Below are 25,653 nucleotides of genomic sequence, written 5' to 3' on the forward strand. Positions count from 1 at the left end.
GTGGCATAGTACGGCATTGATGCATCCCGCCGATTTTAGAGTTGCGATTTTTAAAAATTAAAAAATAATAAATAAGTTTTGGGGCATATTAGTTTTTATTTTAAAATTTTTTTATCCGACTGTACGTCTGCCATTTAAAAAAAATATTGTTGTGTAATTTGTCTTTGTTATATTCTAATTATTAATAAAAAATCGGATTTCTTTTTGATTTATCGTAATTAAGATTATTGATCCATTTGCAACTCAGCGAACTAGAAAACGTCCGTACTTTTGAATTGAAAAGTTAAAGTGGAAAAAAAAAAAAAAAAAAAAAACGTTCCATCAAGCTGCACCATTAGTTTTGTAATTTAATGATTCGAACAATGCATTCAACACATTTGTTCGAAAACGAAACTCTAACTAAACTCATTTGTAGTTTCACTCATTCAGATGGCATGTTTTTGGTAGCAAAATTTTTAAGCAGCAATGATTAGACTCAATATTGATCCCTGCGTCGTCTAGAATTAGGCTTGCCAGGCGTCCCGGTTTGACCAGGACAGTCCCGAATTTCAGACAAAACTCCGGTGTCCCGGCGGTTTTACTTCAAGTCCCGGCAAATCATAAATTTGATAAGATATTACCAAAAACGTCTTAAAATAAGAAACTGAAGGATTGTTTAGGGGATAGTTAATTTGTCATTTATAACATTAACATAAAAATTAATATTGGATTAGCTCGTGAAAATTTTTACAACAAGATTAAAAACGAAAAAAGTTCTGGCCAGTTGAAATTGCATGAAAATATATTTTAAATTTTTATTCTTCATTCAAATAGTCTCTACTTACTTAAGTAATAAATAAAATGTTGAATTTATTTGCTTCTTTCATGGGTTTTGGTTCACCTCTGGTTTTGATTCATAGTTGGTAACTATTTATTCATAACATTGAGAAGAAGCTACCCACTAAAATAATAATCTAAAAACCAACCAAGAAAGTGCACCTTCTGAATATCTGCGATACTGGGGGAGGGGGAGGTCCCACTTCTGATGTCCCGGTTGAACATTTCAGAAATCTGACAAGCCTATCTAGAATGAAATGTTTAAACTCAGTGTCTACTCTCTCAATCAAATTCTTCCCCCTTTAAAAAAAAAAATTGCTTTTAAAAGATGATCTTTTAGCACTGTTTAAGATATCAAATTGGTGAGCAAAAGTCCCCAAAATACAGTTTAATGTTACATTAGGTTGATTAAGGGCGAATAGACTGATGATCCCTCGGTCATCCTTTGGTTCCGCGCTTGGTGAAAATAAACTTATAATGCTTTGAAATAACTGTTACCTGTATTGCGATATGCTGATTTCAAATGGGAAAATTTGTGCTGACGAAAACGAAGAGTAATTTTTATTTATCTGGGAGGCAATGTTCACGGCTATTATTGGTTCATCAAAAGAGAAGTTCCCGAACAAAAATATAAATAAAAGCAGGTACTGTCTGTTTTCGTTAGCCGAGACGTTCCGACAATTTGCGCATGCGTCAGCTCTGCTTTGATTTAATCAAAATAGGGACGGAAACCTGGAAGTAAAACGGTGCAAAAGGACTCGCTCAGCAGTTGCGTCAAAAAAGACAGAGATAGCAAGTACGAGCTGAAAGTGCCTATCCTCAACCTTTCGCACTTTAAAAAAATGGAATCTATCCCGAGTGCTAGTCTTTGCTTTCGAGAACGGACAGTACTAGTGCACTTGATTTAATGCACTAAACATGGGTTCTGCTGTGTAAAACATATACCAGTGCTATGCAGTCAAATCAAAAATTTTAGTGTATGATCTAAAGTCCTGATATTGTAATAATTAATAATAAACATTTCTCCGTTCGAGGAAAAAAAAAAAAAAAAGAACCGAATAAACATTTTAACCATTATTTTTATTTATCCATTAGTTTATCTAACCAAAATATTTGTACCTCAGAGCCAAACTGACGTAAGTCCAAAATTTGCGATTTTCCATCTATTAATGCAACATATCAGGGTTGCCAACTGCTCCGCAAAAATTGAGAAACTCCGCAGCTCCGCAAAGAAGTTATTTTGCACTGTGTTTCCCGTTTTGACTTTATCCTGACCATGCTCACCTAAGATTTTAATAAAACAAAATATTTTTTTATTATATTTTACCAGTCTATTAGGCATGTAAATATGAAAATTAAATCCTTATACTCAAAGCATAACATAGCGTTTAAAGTGCATGACATAATGTTTAAAGTTATAGGGTTAAAGTGTTATTAATTTAAAAATAATTATTCTTATTCTAGTACTTAAAATGGTTATCAAAGCTCAAAAACGATTCGTTTTTATTGATTTTTATACAAAATACCTAGCTGCTCCGCAAAATTTCAAAATGCTCCTCAAAATTACCACAGATGCTCCTCAAATTGTTTCCCAAAGGTTGGCAACCCTGATTGAATGTAGAAGTCTATTTCGCATCGAGCCGCGTGAACGTAATTTAAAAAAAAAAAAAATCATTTGAATTCTGAAATTTTGAATTCAAATTATGTTTTTCGCAATCACGAACTGCGACAGGACCCTACTCATTGAAGTTATTGTTTGTAGAAACGGCTCCTTTCCCCCTGAACCTGCCCCTCCTCCTGGGTGGTTACGTGTGTATAGTTGTGTGTGTGTGTAGGTTTGTGTGTGTGTGTCTGTAGGCTTGTGTGTGTGCGTGAATCTGTGTATGCACGTAGGCGTGTGTGAGTGTATGTGTGTGAAGTCATGTGTTTGTATGTGTGTGAGCGTGCGTGTGTGTAGGACATGGACGCCTCCGACCAGGAGAAGCAGATAGCTCAGGACCGGGGTACAGCCGCGCCTGCAGAGGCCGGTGGGCGGGGGTGCTGGTGTGCCTGGTCCAAGCTGAAAAAGGAACCACAACGTCAAGGACGGTCAAATAAAAGCAATAAGCAATAGTGATTGCTCAAAAAAAAAAGAACTTTTCAATTTTTTTTTTAAAATTGGGATTAAAAGAGCGTGCATCCCATCTTTTGCATGCGCCAGAAGAAGGCTTTTCTTCTCTCCTGTAAAGTTGCGATTATGTGCAGGGGTGTGTACAGAAATTTTGGGGCTCGTCACAAATGACTTTTCCGGGTCATAATGTTTACCCCTATATTTCCCCAACTAACCCTATAATATTAGACCTCCCACCCCCCATGCACGCCCCTGATTATGTGACTTACTTCCGTCCTGGCTCTGTGGTACAGATATTAGCTTTACCTTTAAAAAAATAAATAAGTAAAAAATCCATTTTTATTTATCAGTGTAATAATCAGCACATAAGTATTCAAAAGGACTAATTTAGTTCGAGGAGAGTTACAACCTAGCAATTATATTAATGCAATATCGGCATTTATATAAGTAAAATAATACAATTTTTCTTCTTTTTTATGAAGGGCAAACTAATAAACCCACTGTGATTTCTTCTTTCATTCACGTCAAAAACCGCGCAATAATCGAGCGTGAGCACTTAAAACTTGCCAGAAAATTTGGCATGTCCTAAGTTTTCTATTTCTGGCACCCCGGCACACACACTGCTTCTATCTCTCGCAAACAATTTATATCCACATTAACTGTAAGCAGGCCAGTTCCTTGGTCTCTTCTGTTTTCTTAGTTTAATGTATGTATCGTTCGCGGCATTTTTCTCAGTTTCCGCTTGTTATGGATATAGGATAATGCTGATGTGTGCCACTCTAGCGGCCTCTTATTATTTCAGCTGTGAATTGTTCCGTCGTAAAACTTTGTCGCCTTGTTTCCGGGCACCTCGTTAAAAATATGGTTAAGACCGGATATATAGTTAGTGCGACTTTTTCCAAGGATTGAGATTCTGCATGTAATGAGAAAAAATGCTTTGTTTGATACGGGTCTTTCTTAGCTCCTGGTTTGGAAACTACACAATTGCTTTCAATCCTTATATCATATCTTTACCGGAAGGAATTTTCAATCACAATCTTTAAAAGCTTCTTATACCGTAAAAATCTACATCAGATGCCTGTTCAAAAGGTAAGTTGAATTTTTGATAGACATGTCGTTTCAATAGTATCGAACAATTTGATAAAGTAGGGGAATGCAAGGGCGCCCATATAAGGGGGGGGGCAAGGGGGGTTCGAGCATCGTCTCAGAAATTAGAGCTTCCTTGCTTTTAATACTTTTTTCTTTGCAAAAAAGTAAAAACATTTCTTCTCCAGCTATTAATGAATAAGTTGTTAGAAATATCAAATTTTAATAACTCTAATCTGTCCTGAAATCGGTTTTCATGAGGAATATATCATGCTGAGCTATGGTTAAAATATCCTTACAATTTTGCATATGGGCGCCCATGGGGGAATGTGGGGCAAAGTGAAATAGCGGGGCAAAGCGAAATGGTGAAATATTTACTCCAATTTTTGTGCCGCTTACCTAGTATTATTTCAACTATGTAGTACCGTATGTGGTCTATTCCAGTCAAGAAAGAATTACCTCTGAAAATCAAAGCATATGATAATACAAGCAATTTTCAAAAGTTGATAATCAAATTGCAACATTTTGTTGTAAATCAAAAATTATTTTGATAATATTGAATGATAAAGTTCTTGCTATTAATATTTTAAATATTAATTGGGACCTTCTACTATTCGATGCAGCATTTATATAGTTAATATTTAGCTTATCTGTATTTTTACTATTTTACACAATTAGTCAAGTGCATGCGGGGCAAAGTGAAATAGTTCATTTCGTTTATTCATTCCATTATTTACTAAATCACTTACTTATTCATTTATTAAATAATTCATTTAAATTCCTTCATTTAATAATTTATTTATTAAATCATTCTTTCACTTACTTTCATATTCATTCACTGTTTTATTCACTCATTTATTTTCTCTCATGTATTAATTAATTAATAAATTAATTTATTAGTTTATTGCTTCATTTTCTTTTCATTTATTAAATTATCCTTTTATTTACTCATTATTTTGTTCAAAAATATTTTTCACAATCGAATAGAAAATGTTTCATTCAAAAAAAAATTATATTTCACTATGCCCCATAAAAAAAAGTGAACATTTTCCACTACTTAAAATACAGATAAGCTAAATATTAACTATATAAATGCTGCATCGAATAGTAGAAGGTCCCAATTAATATTTAAAATATTAATAACAAGAACTTTATCATTCAATATTATCAAAATAATTTTTGACTTACAACAAAATGTTGCAATTTGATTATCAACTTTTGAAAATTGCTTGTATTATCATATGCTTTGATTTTCAGAGGTAATTTTTTCTTGACTGGAATAGACTACATACGGTACTACATAGTTGAAATAATACTAGGTAAGCGGCACAAAAATTGGAGTAAATATTTCACCATTTCACTTTGCCCCACATTCCCCCATGGGCGCCCATATGCAAAATTGTAAGGATATTTTTTTTTTTTTTTTTTGATGGCTTGATTTTGCTGCCAAAAATGAAAAATAACGTTTCAATGCAAGTTTCAGTATAAAATATAATGTTCTTTCTTCATATACTGTAATTTTCAAAACAAATTTTTAATTTGTACGTTTTGAAAAAACTTAGTCGTCTTAACTATTTCTCTTTTCCCCACATTCCCCTACTATAGTCATTCAGGGTAACTAATGGTCATGTCATCTAACTTATCCCACTGCTGTAATCTCCCGATAAAGTTATGAAATCAGTTTTCTATTCTTTGCTTAACACACACACACACACAAAGAGTTTAAAATATGCCCACCAATGTCGCTGTGACTCCCTAAAAATTCCTTATTCGGCAAATTTTGTCTGACGATTCGGCAAAACTAGAGACAGCGTTGTAAAATTGCAATTTTAATTATTATTTTTTTTAATGGGCCCTAATGTCTTATTTTGTTAGATGAAGGTGTTTGTACATGCGCTTATTTTATCGTTCGATAAAATTCGGAGTTTCATTCGGTAAGTGTAGAATTTTCGTCCGCTAAAAAATCTAAGTTAATGTTTTTAATCATTTGAAAAAAAAAAATCCGTTTTTTTCCTGCTTAAAATGCCGTTTGAATTTTGTTTCTTTCTTAATTTGAACGAAAGATATAATCATTTTTGTTGTTTGCATTTAATTAATATTATTCTTAACTTTAAAACTTTAAACACGCTTTTCTCCATGATGCAATTTTCCCCAATTCTTTGCATCCAAACTCTTATAAGTCAAGGACTAATAAAGATAAAGTAATAAAATTTGAAGCATAATTTATTCAAACACTTTACTTGTAGTTTTATTCGGCAAATTCGAAAAAAATGTTTGCTTCAAAAGATGTGATTTTTTTTAAAAAGAAGTATTTTAGAATTTTTCAAAATTTTCATTCAAATATTTTTATTTTTATTGAATTAATATTTTTTCATTCACCATTATCATTGGTAACGTAAATCAGGGAATTTTAGTGAACTTAATCAGGGAAATCAGGGAAAAGTCAGGGAATTTTTTTTTCCCGTTTCCTGTCGCCACCCTGTATTTGCTCATTATTTTGTTCAAAAATATTTTTCACAATCGAATAGAGAATATTTCATTCAGAAAAAATTCATATTTTACTTTGCCTCATAAGAAAAGTGAAACTTTTCCACTTTTTTACTGAATTAATATTTTTTCAATTGGCGAATAAAAATTAAAGCTTAGGTATTTGTGCTTAATATTATGAAAAAAAAATCAAAATTGACCGAAAATATTTTGAATTTTAGCAATTTAAAGCTACCCCCTTTTTTTGAATTAATTAAATTTAAATAAAAAACTTTTTTAAAATATGAATTTTATGATTTTGCTTATTTAATCGATGGTGAATCAGAGCAAAAAATTTCAAAACTCTTAACTCTTTAATAAATTTTTCTTCAAAATGTGTCCCGAACCCCCTTAACAGCTGTAAGTTGCTGTTTGTTGTTGTTATTTGTTTTCTTGTGTCAATTATTGAAACTGTTGAAAGAGCTTTCCCTGAATTGTAATAGTATGTGGAAATAAATCTTGTGATGCTGTGATGCTGTGACAAAGAGGGAGTTTTTAAACATTTAGAAATTCTATTTTGCTGCATTAAAGTTGCACTTCGGTACTATCTCGTAAACCGAACTAACTGGGACTAAAGGCAATCCGGAAAAGCGAAAATCCAGATAATCGCGGTGACAAGCAAAACACATGCTTAAATAAGCAAAACACGCTCTTAAATAAGCAGACTTTTATTTTATTAGAGCAAATAATGATGATTTTTAACAGAACTAGATAGGATTGTTTCGCGCAAACACTTTCGTTTATAATCCAGCTGCCGTGGTGACGAACTGATACTCCAAATACGCCATGTTGTTTATTAGACGGCTGTGATTTATTGTACGACCCATGCGGGAGTTCTACATTTAATCTAAATGAAAAGCGAATATTTGATGCATTTGTATGTTCCATTCTTGCTATCACAATTTAGAATAATATTTTCAGCGATTTTTTATTACTCTACAAATTTGATCCGGAAAAAATAGAGATCCGGATAAACGAGGACTGGATAAACGAGTTTTTACTGTACTTTTTAAGTTGATTTTTTTAGAAATAGACGGCAGAAAATTTTATGCATCAAGAATTTTCCTACGTGAAAATGAAGTACTGTTTTCAAACGAAACATCTATCTGTTGCAAAAGGTCGAAAAATATTGGTGTGAAATGGGTTAATTGACTCATCCATAACAATGAAAAAAATATTATAAATGATCTACGTTTTCTAACCCAACTCTTCAGCTGCAACGATTTTAGCAATCCCATACAATTATCACATAAAAAAACCTCTTTCACTTTCGGAAACTTAACTGATTGATTTGACATAAGGGCTGCGGCTAAATGAATTTCTCTGCCTATTTTGAGCCCAATGCTCCATTGATCCATTAAAGTAATTTTCTTCTATTTTATTCTTCCTAATAAATCAATAGTTTTCTATTTTTTCTCCTCTTAAAGTGATCAGTAAAGGTTATTATTGATAAGACTTGAAGCAGAGGTTTTTTTGAAGATAAATCTTAATCACATTATAGCAAGTTTTGGTCTCCCCCTCCTCCCCCCAAAAAAGTGAACTGGTCTAAAAAAGATGAAACACATAATCTTTAAGCTAATTTCGTTTGAAAATCAGAGCCAAAATAAGATATAATAGAATTTCCATTCAAACCCTTTCAAGACATTGAAAGACCCCTGTATTAGGCTAATATTTTTGTGCAGGATGTAAAAAGTAATTAGGTTTACTAGATTTCTGAAACGTTCAACCGGGACACCGGAATGCCCCCCCCCTAACGTCGCGGGTATTAAAAACTCTCCCCTCCCCCTCCCCGTGTTTTAAAGTTCATTCTTCATTACTATGAATAAATGGTAACTAATTATGTACCTAAATCTGGGGTAGTAATAAAAAAGGCAAGCAAATATAAATCATGTTACTTCTACATGTTAATATTTAAAGGTTCCTTGAGTAAGAAGAAACACTTTGAATGATGAATAAAAGTTTGAAAAACATTTACATGGACTTTTCATTGGCTACGACTGTTTTTAGAAAGTCTTTTTTTTTGGTTTTAACTTTGTTGTAAAAACTATCACAAGCTATTCCAATATTAATTATATATGTGAATGTTGCAAATGACTAAGTCATTATCGCGTAAAAAATTCTTCATAGTTAATTCTTTTTAGAATTTTTGAGTCATCTATAATCACACAAATTTATCTTTCATCGGGGCGTGAAGTAAATTAGCCGGGACACCATTTTTTTTTTTTTTTTGAAACACAGAACATCTAGGAAGCGTGCTTAAAAGGGTAAATTAAGTAACAATCATTGATACGTTTAAAGTCTAATGACGTAAACTTTTTAGATTAAAGTGAAAAATCTACCAAAAAAAGTAAAACGAAAATAATTATTAAGTCTTTTGAGGTTTTGTACCCTACTAACGTTGATTATTACTTTTCTTCACATTTTTAACCGACTTCAAAAAGGAGGTGGTTATCAGTTTATACCGTATGTATGTTTTTTTTTTTTGTCCACTCACAGCTTCTCACCTAGTGAACCGATTTTGGTGATTCTTTTTTTAATGGATAGGGGATGGCTCAACTTAGGTCCCATTACTTTGCTTGACCATATTTATTCTTTAGAAAAAAAGTTATGGGCAAAAAACAGTAAATTTCATGCAATTTCCCTATTAAATGATTAAATATGAAACCCATTGTTATAAAAGTTTGGTGCCATATAAAAGTAACATTAATAGTAATTGTAATGATAATTTTGAACAAAGGCTTCTCGGAAGCAAGCATCAAGCTTCTTCAGTGTCATTTCTCCATAGTGGTGGTAAAGCTAACATGGAAGCAAGGTGATGCAGTGATCAGGATCTGCTTAGCCTTCACAATACTACCAGGTTATGTTTACCTCAACTATACAGGACTGAATCAGAAGCAACTAGTATGCTGTGAAATGCAAATTAGTTAGGGATATTCAAATGGTTATAATTAAATTAACACACAAATGAATTCCAGAGAGGAACAAAAATACATTTTAGTGCCAATCGCTTAAAGTTTAAGACGTGCTTATATTTTTTTTTTTTTTTTTTAGTATGGAACATTTTTAGGGGGAAAAAAGGGTTAAGTTTCGTGATGGTAACTTCTTACTTTTACTGAAATATATACATTTACACTAAAAAGAATGAAATAAAAAAATTTTGGAAAAAAAATAGAACCGACTTCAAAATTGCTCTGAAAAGGGAAAAATAATTTTATTCTTTAAACACCATCGATAATACTTTTAAACATGATTTTTGAAGTTGGCGCAAAAACGATAGAAAAGATCATTCACAGCCATAACTCAACTACGACTATAAATTTAACCAGGCCTAGTTTCTTTACTACCACATACGTTATGCATTGATAGCAGCATATTTGAGTACCGATATAAATGTTTCGTTTCTAACTTCGGATGATTTTCTGAAAAAAATATGAACGCAGCATGGTTACACTGGATTTTACTTTTTGTTTTTGCGTCAACTTCAAAAATTATGTTTAAAAGTATTATCGATGGTGTTTAAAGAATAAAATTATTTTTCCCTTTTCAGAGCAATTTTGAAGTTGGTTCTATTCTTTTCCAAAATTTTTTTTAGCCCACTTAATTTTACCTTTCCTGTAAAAAATAACTCTTTTTGAGGGTTAAAACGTTTTAACACCGCTGAGCATATAAGATTTTAACGTTAAAAAAAAATCTTCGTGTGTTTGTGTGTGTGTGTGCAAGATATTTTTTTTTTTTTTTTTTTGTTTCGAGACAGTTGAAAATTTAGGTGCTCTTGTAGCGGGGTGAAAACACATTTCTCTTGCGTACACTGTTTTAAATAAGCTAGTGTAAATGAAGAGCCTCCCCCCCCCCCCCAAAAAAAAAAACGAAAGCCAGTGTAGCAATCGAAACAGTTGGGTTAAAATTTTGTAGTTCGGAGTAGGAGGAGGGGGGAGGGGAGTCGAGTAATTGGAAAAAGGAAAAACAACCCTTGCTTATCAAATTGTGACGGTTAAGATTTTTTAAATAAAATATATAACTGTCTGCACACAACACACATACAGTCTCGAGTTTTAAGAATTTGATTGTTTTCATTTGAATAAAACACATTGCTGAAACTTATCAAAATACAGAAAACTCTTAGAATATTTGCTTTTTTAAATAATTATTTTAAATATGTGCTTAGCATTGTTAATAAGTATTATTAGTTGAGTTATTAATTAATTTACATTAACGCTTATGGCAATTGTTAGTTATAGTATGTAATAAAAATAATCCATCGAATTTTTGATTGAGTATTCTGTGAAGTATGCCTTGAAAAATGGGGTGAATTTTCTTTTTGTGTTTCGTAATTTGAAACTGAACCCTGTCACATCACAGTGGATTACATGTTGCACAAAAAAGGGGAAAAAAGGAAATTTGTAAGCTCAAGAGAAGTGTTGAAATTGGTGAAACAAAACTCAAAGAAAATGAAAATTAGTTACGAAATTATTTTACGGATATTTCATCACACACAACAATGTTGAAGCTGGAACGATTTGTATATTAACCATTTGAGAAATTTGATAACTTAATGAAATTTCAAAACAAACTTGTAAAAACCTGAATTTTTTAAAGAAAAACTTTTTATTATTTGTTATATGACATACTTTTAGGAGGTTATGCAATTCCTGCTTCGAAAACCAATCAAATTTTCCCGCAGCAAGGGGTTTCCTCTAAAAAAAAAAAATGTGACCACTGTTCAACAATATATTAGTTTTTCTGCTCCAAAGCCAAATTTCGGCTCCAAAATGGGAAATTTTGTGATTTCAAACAAGTTTGCAACACCCAATTTGCATAACAAGGAAGAATATTTTTTATTAAAATTATAATAAGAAACGAAGCTTGCGATAATTTAAGAAAAAAACCCCCGCATTGCTAGAAAAAAAACTTAAACAAATAAATAAATAAATAAAATCTTGACATGCTAGGAAATGTTTTTTTTTTGACAGGGCTGTGCTGGATCCAGTCACTTAACTGTTTTACTGGTAAGACAGTCATTTTGGGGAAATGAGGAATAAAAAAAGTGATAGAAAATTAACGCTATCCACTGGAGTTTAGGGTTCATCCAATGGAGTTAGGGTTAAAATTTCAGCTATCGAAATATCATCAAACAGGCAATTGCTTGGTTAAAATGTAAAAGAGTAGAAGCAATATTCACCCGTCATCCCTTGACGGGCTTCTTTCTAGTTTTTAATGACCTTTCACCTAATAAATAAAACTACTAGTTGAAACTGGTTAATTTTCATTTGTAGATCTACTAGAGAAGAAATGCACGATCACTAAACTAAAAAAAGAACTTTTTTTTCAGTGTCATGTTCTATCAATGGTAACCCCTACTCAATTGTATGTGAAAACACTCTCCAAATCTCCTCCAAATATTACCTAGGCTTCACTCACCGACAGTTTAGTTTCAAAATTTACTACAGGTGCTGAAATATTGTTCGTTTTAATCTACCCCATGTTACTTTTCACATCAACTGACCCTATATGCTTTTTTTTTTTTTTTTTCAAATTTCCTTCTTTAAAAGAGAAGAAACACAGTCATTCACTAGGAAACTCGTGGTACGATTGCCCCGGAACTAGAAGTTTCTAAATTTCGTTTCATTATTCTTTTCAAAAACATATGTTATGTAAACATATGTTATGTAACATACTACTAGCATACATGTATATTAACAGACTAGCTATGTATTGAGAATCGGCGTGCTAAGGCCAACTACATTTCCCACGCTCCAGGTTTTTTAACTTTCAGCTGTCATAGTTTTGGCACGATGACCTTTTCCCCCACGTTGCTTCTGCAAAAGTTATGTGTTGCAGAAGTAACGTGGGGAAAAATTCACAGGGCAGTCACCATGACAACCAGAAAGGGAAACTGGTTGAGAGTGGAAAAGTGATTTGGTCTTGACATGCAAGGACGGATCCAGAAAGTTTTCAAGGAGGGGGCGGTTGCTTTTTAAACTAACCTTTTACTATACATCTGATTTGTATATATTGGAAGGGGGGCTGCCACAGCATTTTTATCTAAAACAACTAAAATATAGAGGTCTAGCCAAAGAGGTCTACGAAATTTTTCTTTTCTTTTTTTCTTGAAAACGGTATTCTAAAATTGCGTTATAGAACTTTAGTTTCGTAATAATTTCAGGGGAATGTTTCGAAACTGTCTCCCCAAAACAGCATGGAAAGTCATCTAAAATTGCGCCTTTTGAAACTTCAGTTTCGAAAATTTTCCAGAGGATATTCACTGAATTCATTACTTATCCTTACACCACGCGAGGTGTCTACAATCGCGTCTTTAAGACTTACACTTTGCAAAATGGCCTGGGAAGGCTTCCACACTTTTTCTTCTAACACTGCAAAAGATCCGTCTAAAATTTTGCTTTTTGTAACTTTAATTTCGAAAAGTTTCCGAAAGGGAATTCAAACCCAATTCTTTTTCTTAACGTCATTAAAAAGGATTTACACTCTGCACTTGCATTTTAGGACTAGGAACACCTGCATTTTAGGAAAATTTTCGGCGTTATGGTCCTTCAAGGGAAGGGGGGGGGGGCGATCGCCCTCATCGCCCCTTCCTTGTATCCGTCCTTGTGACATGCCTATTCTGTACATAAATTAAAGAATTGGCAACATGTTAAGAGCCATGGGCTCGTGGGGAGTAAACGTGACCCCCTTAGCCTCTTGTGTAAGATATTGCTTGAAAAATAAATTTTTTCAGAAAATGCTTTATAATGTCGTTTTCGCTTCTAGCCAGCCTAATCATAAAATACTATATGCTTTACCTTCAGCAACATAGATATCACAAAAATGCGGACATGTTTTTATATAAATTTTCCAGGTCTCATTTTCCTTAACACACATCCTTATTTTCTGAAACTAGTTACAAATATTACCACTTTACAGTTTTAAAAAACTATTTAAGTTAAACCACTTTACTTCAAATTGGTTGAATCTAAACTGAAATTGTTCTTTCATTCATTTATTGCACCGGTATTTATAGTTACAACGGTGTTTTAATACCGTTACTATATTATTTTGTAGAAGTTATAAAAGCCTCGAGACTCCATTTCAAATCTGCTTTTTCTTTCGATGCGATTAAGTTACATAAGACAGAAAAACATGGAGTTATGCAATCCAAATTTTATACTACTCTTTCAGCTGCGCAAATATTGAAGTAGATGTCTTGAGCATGCCGTTGCACTTTTATTTGGGTTTTAGAATCTCTTCAGAATATTACGAAAAGAAAAACATCGCGATTTTCTTCAATAGACTTCGGAGATAAATCAAATTTTTTCTATTATTGCTAAAAAAGCAAATTTTTTCGACCTCGCTCAATCAGGTAACGGACAAAGGAATAACATGTTTATAAAAATAACACCTTAAGGAACCGTAAATTTCTCCATACAAAAAGATCACGTTCCTTTTTAAATAGAATTATTTCCCAGCATAATAAGGATTGATTTAGAGTTACGATCTTTTCCTTGAATAAATTTTGAATTAAAAAGCAAGAAGAAAGAAAAGGACAAGAAAATATATCTAAAAAAAATAATAACATGAAAAAATCTGCGTGAAATCTAAAGTGGACCAATGTCTGATAGCGGATGACATCACATTTCTCCATTTCTGCTGGATAGCGAAATTTTATTGCACTTTACATTAGAGATGAGTTCGGGCTCATTTTTGGAAGCCCAAGCCCGCCCGAGCCCGGGAACACTGTCTCGTGTCAAAATCCGAGCCCGAGTCAAAAACTCTCAAAACCGAACCCACTAGAGTCCGACATGGTTTCTCAGCTGTTGTTTTATTTTAAGTCAGTCAAAAATGGGTTCTTATATTTCAACAGCGATTGGTTCAAAACATTTTTTATAAATCTGTCTATTAATAAAGATCATTTTATTAAAACTTTTTTCAAAATTTCCTATTTCAGATGAATTAGTATATTATGTCTTGTAATAGTAATCGCAAACAAACATGTTATAAATAACTGTTAATTAATTTTTTTCTTATTTTTTTAAAACTTTTCATGTAAGGCAAATATTAATTCAAATATCCATTTTTTGGTTTTTGAAAAAAAAAAAAAAAATATATAATATACGTTTATTGCCCAAAAACAAATTCTAAAATTAAAATTGAAATATTTTATCCCATGGTTTAAGTTTCATGCATTTTTACACTACAGCAAAGTAAAATTTAAAAAAAAAAATCCATTTTCAATAGAAAAAGTATTTGTATGGAGATTGAAGATAAAAAATCTTACCATGAGCACGAGCCCGGCCGAGCCCGAAATCTATTTCAAATTCTAGAGCCTGAGCCCGCCTCATCTCTACTTTACATGTAACTGGGCAATGTATTAGTTTCTTTGATTTTGTAAAGTTTTGTGCTCTATTCCTAAAAAGTAAGGAATAGGAAATCGGAAAGAAAATATTTTAAGTTTTTGTGCGAAAAATTAAAGAATTTGGTTTAATCACTTTTATATTATCGCATTTTTTTTCTGCTCAATCTGATATCCCGCTTAATCGAATATTTGGAGTTGCAACTGCTGGTATTTGTTTAAGCATGGCCGATAGTAATGCTTTGAGTCAAGAAGTTTTCCGAAGCTTTAAAAAATTGTATATTTATTCAGACTAGATGTTAAATCCAGTGTCATATTGGCGATATTGCTGTTAGTTAGCGATGTTTCCATAGGATTCCATGTTTAACCATTTTGGTGAAATTCCCCCCCCCCCCCCCCCCCCATTGACAATATCTGTAAAACTTTTTTTCTGCATTGTTTCACGGCATAGCAGCAACGACCTTCCCGAAGTATTTACCGCTTTCAAAAAGTTACTTTTAGACTTTTTAACAGGTAAGTCATAGGTTAAGCATAAGTAATTTTACAGTTGAATACTGTCATTTTAATTACAACTAGGGGTGCGCCGCTAAGCAAATTGGACGATTACCGATTAATCGGAAAAAGAAAAATGACCGATCCCGATGAATCGTCTGCCTAATATTTTTGATAATGATTTTCAAATTTACAATTTTTCTTTCAACTTTTTAAAAATTCCGAATTCGGCTCCTTAAAAGTAGTTAATAAGTTAATTTATTTCTGTGAGCATTAAATTTTTTCCCTCTATTTTCATTATTTTGCTTGACTAATGTTTCAAAAATTAAGTAAACCATATTTCTTATTATCGTTATAGTTGACTGTTGTCTATAGACACTTTTTTTTAGTATCGACTATTTTTACTATTAGTAGCTGTCCATTAAATGCAGACTTTTTATCTTTGCAAAAATTATAAGGAAATATCAAAGCACGAGGTTAATGGTAGAATGTGTTGTAAAGTATTCATATATGGGATGTGTATAGCATTGCACATATTATAAATGTGCAGATCAATTCAAAACAGGTAAATTAAATTAAAAAAATTAAAAGTTTCAAAAGTTCATAAAAAAGACATATTTAATAATAATGCTAACACTTTTATTGAATGAAAAAGAGACTGATTTTAAATGAAAATTATGGAATGTATGTTGTAATTATATGCAGAAACAGTGAATACAGTAACTTAATAAAAGTTCGAATCTGATTATCTGCACGATTTGAGAGCGCGGTGGAACTGACAGATACACATTAAGTAACCATAAGAAAGCAGAGGGATGCAAGTACCAAATTTTAAATTTTAAGGTAACCAGAGTACAAATGATAGGGCATCATTTAGTTCTGAAGGCTACTATTAGAGATTACAAAAACATGGCTGCTAAAAATAGATTCTTAGAAATTAGCAGTGTCCCAAGGTACAACACACTCTCCCCTATTACCTTTAGGTGCGTAAATGTTTGGCAAAAAAGCATTTATTTATTGTTTATGAACTCAATGTGTCTAGTTTCTTGTTCTTGACATACTGAAAGTAATTTGAACTTCAAAAGAGAATCGGTGAATAATTGGTGAAATTTGATTATCGGTGAAAATTGGCTGATTGGCTGATTTTTTAGGCCAATTCATCGGTGCATCCCTAGTTACAACTCACAACAAAAATATAAATATTCGCGTCTGTCTATAACGAAGTCTCACTTTTCATTACTGTGACCCAGGTTTCTAAAATGTTTTGTTTTCCAGTTCAACACAACACATTATCAATTTAATTTTTTCTGCAGTTTCAAGAATAGTATACATATTATCTTATATAATTAAAAACTGAGCGTATGTACCTATATGCAACTATGTATGTCCAAGTTTCTTCTCCCGAACGATAGTGAACTGACCATCGAACAAGGTACCAATGGATTCGTAATCTTCCCGTCTTCATGTTTGGCTATTTAACGTAATCCACCGATAATAATTAGCGGAGATATCAATTAAAAACTTTTAATTAGGACACTTACATTTCGACATAAAACCCCTATTTTTCGAAGGCTTTCCTCCATTGAAATTATTATTCAGTGCTGCATCTCAACTTTCCGCAACAATGCTTTTTTGTTAAAATTTATAGCGTGAAGAAAATAATATTGAGACGAAAGATCTGTTGCCGTTTTCTTTTCTCGAATAGGGACAAGTAAAATTTCTTCTTTTGTTTCAAAGGCTTTTCCTGTAATCGGGGGATTTGAAATGTTTACTTTTTGGTTATTTTTCCGCAATCTGCCGCAAAATTTTACTGATTTTTTTTCTTTTTCTTTTCTTTTTCTTTTTCTTTTTTTTTTTTGTTCAAGCCTGAGTGTTGAGCGCGTCACTTGACATAACTTTTATTTTCGAGGTAGACCGAGCAAAGTCGGGCGGCGCAGCTAGTGAGGTTTTTTTTATTTGTGATCAGAGAAATTATCGCAGATGTAATACACAATGAATTCTCACTGAAGTTTTTTGTTTAGAATTATTACTTCAGAGTAGATATTTCACTCACTTAACATTTTGCAATAGGAATTAAATTTTCAATTTTTCATACAAACTAATTGTAATTTTAATGCAATTTCTGTTTACAGTATTTGAATATTTCATAAAAACAAAACATAAACCAGTATATTTTTTTCATTGGGAAAAAGAAAGAAGAAACTGTTCAATAAAGTTTCCAAGACAGCACGTGACTTGTGGTTTCCTGCTGTTGGAGTATACAGGGTGTTCCGTTTTAACCTGCAAAAAACCTCTATTTTCGCAACCGTTAGTCCTGGATGCATAATTCCAATTGCAAAAATGTTCAAAATCACACGCAGAGTCAAGATATTGAAAGTTTGAACTAAAAATAAAATTGAGTCAAAAGATACAAAATTTAACTATTTATACGGGCCCTAGGTCCCCTAACTTATATTTAGAAACATAATCTCCACTGAAAACTATTACTGACATAAAAAACTTAACATTTGTGACCAAAACTCAAGGAGATATTCCAGTTCAAAGTTTTAAGGGGCTGTACAGAAGATGAGATAGGAACTTATCGCTTTTTCAGAAGAATGACAGGTTGTCAAAGTAAAAAGAAACAGGCATTTATATTTTTCATTGCTATTCAAAAATAAATGCAATTGCTATTCCATGATGACCAAAAACACACTATAAAACCTCGAAAAAATAGAAAAACGACGCCCCATGCACACATATAATTTTAATCACTTGCTAACCGCTATAAAAAGGTGTTATTGACGGCGAGTGAAAAGTGGTGTAAGTCACAAAACGCTGCGTTTCATATCTTGGTGAATATTGGTGGTATTGATTTCAAACTTTTTGTGTTGGAATTACTTTAAAATGGAGATAATTTCCCTAAATATGAGATAGGGGACCTGGGGCCCGTATAAAAAGTTAAATTTTGTATTTTTTGACTTAGCTTCATTTTTTCTTCAAACTTCCAATACCTTAACTCTGCATCTGATTTTGAACATTTTTCCAATTGGAAGTATGCATCTAGGACTAACGGTTGCGTAAATAGAGGTCTTGCAGGTTAAAACGGAACACCCTGTATAAATATTAGTTATCGTTGTTCATTAGTATTTTATTAATTTCTCATTATCATTATTTTTATTTTTATTTATTATCAATTTAATTTTTCGCTATTATTATTATTATTATATTATTATTATGAATGTATTGAGAATGTACCAACGTTGGGATTTGCGTCATTTTGCTTTCACACTCTAAGCAACTTTTTAAACGCGGAGTGCTAAAGGGAAATATGTTCTGCAATGTGGTCTAATTTTCCTCCAAGGTCTCTCAAGGACGGATGACGAAGCGAAATAATTGTGTTTGCCCATAATTAAGTTTCCTGTACGAACATAACTTTTGCTCCGTAATCTAAGCCTAATGTGATGTCATGGAAAGAGGAAGAAGGGTAGTTTGACTGTGAATTTTATTACACTGTAAATAAAAGAACATTATGTAGTTTTGCAAAAATGAAGCATTTTCTTTCTTTTTTTCCTACATGTGTTTGAGTAAAATATTTAAATTTATTTCACAATTTTTTGCTAATATATTTTAAAAGTAGTAATTTATTATCATTAAAATATGTATACAGTCGAGTCCCGACTTACGCGAGGGATGCGTGCCAAGACTCCTCGCGTAAGTCGAAATTTCGCGTTGTGGAAAAATATATGCATATAATTTTTTTAAAGCATACCAAATTCTTTAGACACTTATAAACACCTCTCAAACTGCTCTAAAGCATTCCTCAACTATACACTGTAGTTTTTTGCATATAGAACTGAACATTTACTGTATTTAAAAAATAAAAAATTGTTTTATTCAACATGAAATACTTTAAGATGCGCAAAGTGAATGACCAATAGGAGGGAAAGACACACGGAGGTAAAACAACACGGTACGCGCAGCATGTAGTAATACTAAAACGATGTACTATAACAGTACTGCACAATAATATAGTAACACTATTTAAGAATTAAAAAAATGAAGATGGTGATGATTTATGCTCCATGATCAGATCGTTATTCCTATCTAATATATTTTTAAATACGGTTGCTTCGCCTTTTCTTTCATTAAGTTTCAATGTGTGTCAACATCTCCTCTTCCTGATCTCTTTATTAATCCACAATACAAGAGCAGCTTCCATTTTTTATAATTTACTTCGCTAGACGGCTCTTCAAGCTTCAATATTGAAACCAAGTTCTGAACTTTTACGAATATCTTTATGTTTTGACTTTTAACTGTACGCATGGAAGATTTACTCATACTTATTGTCGTCGACGTTTTGTAGTAGTTATCGAGAATCTTAGCCTTTTTTTTTTTAAAATCAGAAACTTTCTTTTTTTCCCATCATCATAAACTTTAGATAAAAGTGCCATCAAGGTACCATTCTTATTTCATCAACTTTAATATTTAGAATGAAAAAAAAAAAAAAATACAAAATGAAAGATGCGGAGTGGTTATTTGATGCACTAACATAACGATGCCTATACTAGTTTGGTGTGGGAAGTTTGACTGTCAGTGATGCTTAAAGGGATGTAATAACATTCACGAAATCAATATTTAGTAGCCAATAACAAAGCTGATACTTCCTTCCAAAAAAATTCGTGTGTGGGCGAAAAATTCACGTTAACTCTTAAATTCGTTACTCGTGAAAAATTCGCATTATAGCCATTTCGCGTAAGTCGGATCGCGTTGTAGCGGGAGTCGACTGTATTCATTTGTTGAATGAGCAACTTTTTACTTCTTTTTATGAAGCAAGTAAGGACATTCATTAATAATTTAACTGAATTATCTTCTATAGGCCTTGTTTTAGCAACTTAGAATTTTTTTTTTAATTTTTTATCTTTAAGTTTCTATCAATATATGTGTACAACTAGGGATTACAATACCGGACCAAAAATTCAACACCGGTATTCGGTATTTTTAAAACGTGATATCGGAATACCGGTATTAAAACCGGTATTTGAAATTTCTCAAAAAATGCCTGAAAACATATTGTTTCGTTGAATCGTTTCATATTTCTGTACAAAAATTGTATTATTTATGAAAACGTATTGCGAACAAATATAAAATTGAGGAACAAATGTCCTAACTAAATATCAATAATAGTAAACAACATAATGCATTTATTGAATTGTCTCTAAGCCTTGAACTCATTTTAGTGCTCAACTTTTTTTACAGTTGAAAATAATCTTTCTGAATTCACGCAGGTCGGTGGTACTGTTAACAATGCGCGATACACCTCCTTTAATTGTCTAGAAGTCCTTCATTTTCAAATATTTCAGTCTCTAGCGTATTAAAAAAATATCCAAATTTTTTGTGTGTACGTGTGTTTCTTTTGTATTGTATGTATTGTTATTATTATTATTATTAAAGTTATAGCTAGTTGTTATTTCTGTTCGAGAGACGATACTTTTCCAATATTAACATCATTTTCTCTTGAGCACTATAGGTTTGTGTTTGCTTTTTGCTAGCCCTTTGGTTTGAAACTTACGATAAACTTGACTAATCTTGTTAGTTTCTCTTATTCGTTTTCGCTTTCTTTTCAAAATTCTTTACACTTATAATTACGTAAATATCTGAAAATATGTTTCAGTTGATTACGCTTTACCTATATGCAAATTTTCAAGGCACCATAGAATTTCTGAATATTTTCTTGCCGAGTATAAAGCCAAATAGAGAGACAGGACAACAAACCAATACCGGTGACAACAAATGACCATTTTTACTTCCTTTTACAAAAAAGGAAGTATTGTATTCGCGAAAAAATTTTCACTCAAAAATCGCCCTTAATTTCCATTTTGCTCACCCCCAAATGAATGTTGAGTTTTTTTTTCGATTCGACCACATGCGGAAAAGTGCCTAAGAATGTATAGACACGCGAAATATCCATTTTGACCATCACCGAGGTAATTACAACGACTTTTCTCGTGACGTCTGTATGTATGTGCGTATGTGTGTATGTGCGTATGTGCGTATGTATCTCGCATAACTCAAAAATGGTATGTCCTAGAAAGTTGAAATTTGGTACATAGACTCGTAGTGGGGTCTAGTTGTGCACCTCCCCTTTTGGTTGCTTTCGGATGTTCCTAAGGGGGTCTTTTGCACCTTTTCGGGGGGAAATCATTGTTAATTTCGATGTAAACTCAAGTGGCGTTATAATTTGTCGGACACTTGGCGATATATCGCCAGTCTTTTGGTCGCCAAGTTTTGTCGCCAACTTGGCGACAAATTTGGCGGAGTTTTTTTTTTTTTTTGGTTTCAATTTGGCCATTGTTGGTGATATTTAGAGAATAAATTTTGAATCACATTAAAATAGCGAATAATGGGGAAATGACATTAAATTGGAGTAAAAGGAAGTCATGTGATGCACACATCAGCTCGTTTATGCTAACAAGAAAAAGATTTAGTCAAAATTTAGTACAGTAAGACAAATAAATTAGGAAAGAAATCATAAAGTATTACTGCAATTGATGGTTGGAACAAATTGTTCATAGGACAAATTCATTCAAAATTACACTCGAAATTAACTTCCACAAAGGGGAAAGTGGTTGATCAAAGAAATGGAAAAAATACGAACGTAGTGCACAGAAGCGCACGAAAATGCAAGTCATCTCAATATCCAGTAATGACAATATCATTTTGCAATTTTTTCGCAATTTTTGTTTAATGATATTCTATTAGTTCGTACTTTTGAAGCCAATTTTTTACATCAGTAGATTGATTTTGGTTCTGTATCATGGAAAAAGAAATGTACATTTAAAATATAAGTAGATATTTGATAAATTAAATTGAAAATCCTTTAATTGAAACTGTTTATTACTTTCAGATAATATCGAAAATACCGTGTTTTACCCGAGCAAATACCGGTATTACGAAGCTGAAAAATTGCTCGATACACCGGTATTCGGTATACAGGTATACCGGTATTGCAATCACTATGTACAACAGTACAATGCACCCCCTAAAGCCTTTCCCCATCGTTAAAAAAAGGGGGGGGGAGGTAGCCTAATCGACGCTTTGTTTTTTTTTTTAAGTAACACAATGGACGAATTTTTTGCATAAATAGAGTTTATGCATTCATTAAACACTCTAATATTGGATTGGTTCCAAGCACGTTCAAAAGAAAGTTATACATTCGAAATGAAATGCTTGTTTTTCTCCCTTTCGAATTAAAAAAAAATGCTTTTTAAAACCTACTTGTAATTTAAATTTCATCTTTTCTTAACTAAGTATTATTAGTGCAAGCCAAAGCAGATTGCTTTTTTTAGAATGCAATATGTGTGATTAAAATAGAGAGAGTGTTAATTTAGTGTAAAAATTGTTTTAAATGAAAATTTAAAGAAGGAGTTTCCAAATCATTATAGACAACCAAGTAAAAAAAAAAAATGTATGCAGTGAAATATACTATCTGGTGGGAAGACATTTCTGTAGCAGTTGATAGCTGAAATTTAATAGCAAAGCATATGGATAAATTAAAAAAAAAAACTTTGATTTCCTTAAAATATGAAATAACTATTATTTTCGAGGATTGCAAAACCCTGGGATTAAATATTAATTTCTGAAAAAAAAAGTTTAACAGTTTTATAAAATTTACTAGCAGTACCCGCACGGTTTTGCCCGTAGTTGAAAATTAAAAGGTCATTTGGTCGCCTGTATATTTACAAGAAATGGATGATAAATTTCTCGCCTAGATGCTATGTAAATTTGCTCTTTCATGTTATGGTAATTTGCTCGTCCGTGTTATGATAATTTACTCGTCCATGTTATGGTAATTTGCTCGGTGCTGGGGAATCAAATCCCCCAATGGTGGTAAAAATAAAATCATAGAAAAAGAACAAAATCGAATTTTCGAAAAATCGCTTCGAGTTGCTCACCCCTATGTTACGAACTGATTTTGTGCCAAATTTCATGAAAATCGGCTGAACGGTCTATGCGCTATGCGCGTCACAGAGATCCAGACAGCCAGAGATCCAGAGACACAGACTTTCAGCTTTATTATTAGTATAGATTTCCGGTACATTAAGGATTAGTCGGCCAACTTCATTAAGCTAAGTTGTTCAATGCAAGTGTAGCATCAATCCCAATTCTCTTAATTCGGCAGTTTGCTGTAAAAAGCACAAGGCATTTTCAACTGTATTTAAACTTGCATATATATACCATCAATCTTCAACCGGTGGTTTGATAAAACAAACCTAACTTGGGAGCATTCTCAATGCTACTCAGATCCTAATCACAGTACTATGACGCTGCCACAAGTACAGTTTGCCCCAACTGTAGTTAACTTCTTCATCACTTGAGTACGACGAAGAGCTATCGCGCTTCTCTTGTGGCGAAAAAAATTAATCCTCGATAGAAGTAAAAAAAACGAAGAGGGATATATGCTACAGAGAAAATAGCAAACTTGAAGCTCATTCAAAGTGTGTAAAAAGTATTCATTTTCAGCTTATGTTTGCATATTTGGTTTACCAGAGATCACGTTACAATGCTATCTTTGAATCATGTTACTAGAGATCTTTAAGTTATTCCTCAAGAATAAGTGTAGCAGTTTTACATTAAATTGGTGCTTTCTTTTCAGAACCAAGTGCCATGTCAGTTGCCTACCATCACCACAGAAGATGTAGACCCTGCCAATACCTCATGCAACAACCACACTTCCGTATCGGAGGAGGAGTGTGCCACCCCACCTCCAAGGGTTCGCATGCGGTCGCTATCAGGTGGCGCCTACCGCCTGGCCCCCGTTCCTACCACGGGCCGCATGCGAAGGCAATCTGGTGACGATGTTCTGACGAGGGTCAGCCCTTCTCGCCGTGCCGCCCTTTTCGAACACTTTCGGCCGAGGTCGAAATCAGACAGCAAGGGAAAGCGGCCTACGTTCCTTACCAGCCTCAAGAATTCCATCTTTCCTAGCGGCGGTGTACAGAGGAAGCCTTCTTTAGAACTAGAACCACCTCCTCTTGAGCCCCTCCAACCTGGTGGTGATTACAGACAGAGGGCGAGATCGGGCTCGGATTCGAAAGGGGGTACTATGTCCAAAATGATAGACCTATTTCGAAGCAGGTCAAATTCCTTATCAATCGATTCCAAGACGAAAGTAAGCTCACTTTCTCTCTTTCTTTAACTTTTGATTTTTAATGGTAACATTTGATCTTTACCGTCATTTGTTTACAAGGTGCTATATTCCTTCGAACATTTCCGTCAGAATCAAAACTTCGCCAAATTTAGTACAGATTAAAAGCAACACTTACTAAAAGAGAAATCAGAGGGATAAAAAGAAGCTTTATTGAAAAAAAAGCATGGAGCGCAATGCGACTGAAGGCCGAAACATCCCTGTGATGGGTGTCCAGCAAGAAACATCCGGTCTTTAGTAGGGGATATGATCTCCCCCGACTGCTAGGCAGGTTTCACAGCGTCTGCCCATGCTGAGAATGAGGGTGTCAATGAGTTGTAGAAGCATTGCTGCCCATTCGTCTTGCAGCGCCAATCGAAGCTCCCGAATCGTTACTGGTGGTAAGGTACGAGCTGCCAAGCGTCTGCCTAGAATATCCCATACATGCTCGATGGGATTAAGATCCGGAGATCGTGCCGGCCAATCCATACGTTCAATATCCTCACTCTCTAAGAGCTGTTCGGCAGCTACTGTGCGATGACATGGTGCATTGTCGTCCAAGAAAAGGAACTGCGGACCCATAGCGCCTCTAAAAAGACGCACATATGGAAGAAGAATCTCGTTACAATAACGGGTCCCGTTGACTGAACCTGCGTCGAAGATGTGAAGGTCTGTGCGACTACCAAGCATGATGCCTCCCCAAACGAGAACACCGCGACCTCCATACCTGTCCCTTTCAATGATGTTCGAGGGATGATTGCGGCTTCCCCGCTCTCTCCAGATGAGTATGCGATGAGAATCGCTACTCAGACTGAATCTGCTCTCATCTGTAAAAAGTACTCGTCCCCATTCTTTGCCTCTCCAATTCCGGTGTTCCCGGCACCACAGAGAACGCCTTCTCCGATGGGCAGGCGTGAGAGGTACACACCGTATAGTGCGTCGTGCAAACAAACCACCACCGTGCAGTCTTCTGGCCACGGTAAATCGCGATATCGGTCGTCCAGTCGCCTGTGTCGTGTGTCTAGCGATTTCTCCCGCTGTCTGCCGCCTGTTTCTTCTGGCCTGTAAGACAATATACCGGTCATCTGCGGGTGTGGTTCCTCGTGGACGACC

General features: G+C 33.7%; 1 protein-coding gene across 1 annotated transcript in view; it reads left to right on the forward strand.

Annotated features, from left to right (window-relative positions):
• The window catches only part of LOC129234203 (5'-AMP-activated protein kinase subunit gamma-2-like), a 192,139-nt gene that overhangs the window by 55,383 nt on the left and 111,103 nt on the right, over positions 1 to 25,653 (forward strand). The window contains exon 3 of the mRNA XM_054868122.1: positions 24,010 to 24,525. Coding sequence (XP_054724097.1) covers positions 24,010 to 24,525 — 516 coding nt within the window. The remainder of the gene's footprint in view (positions 1 to 24,009; positions 24,526 to 25,653) is intronic.

The sequence above is a fragment of the Uloborus diversus genome, chromosome 1 (assembly GCF_026930045.1).
Source record: "Uloborus diversus isolate 005 chromosome 1, Udiv.v.3.1, whole genome shotgun sequence".
In the NCBI taxonomy this organism is placed as follows: domain Eukaryota; kingdom Metazoa; phylum Arthropoda; class Arachnida; order Araneae; family Uloboridae; genus Uloborus; species Uloborus diversus.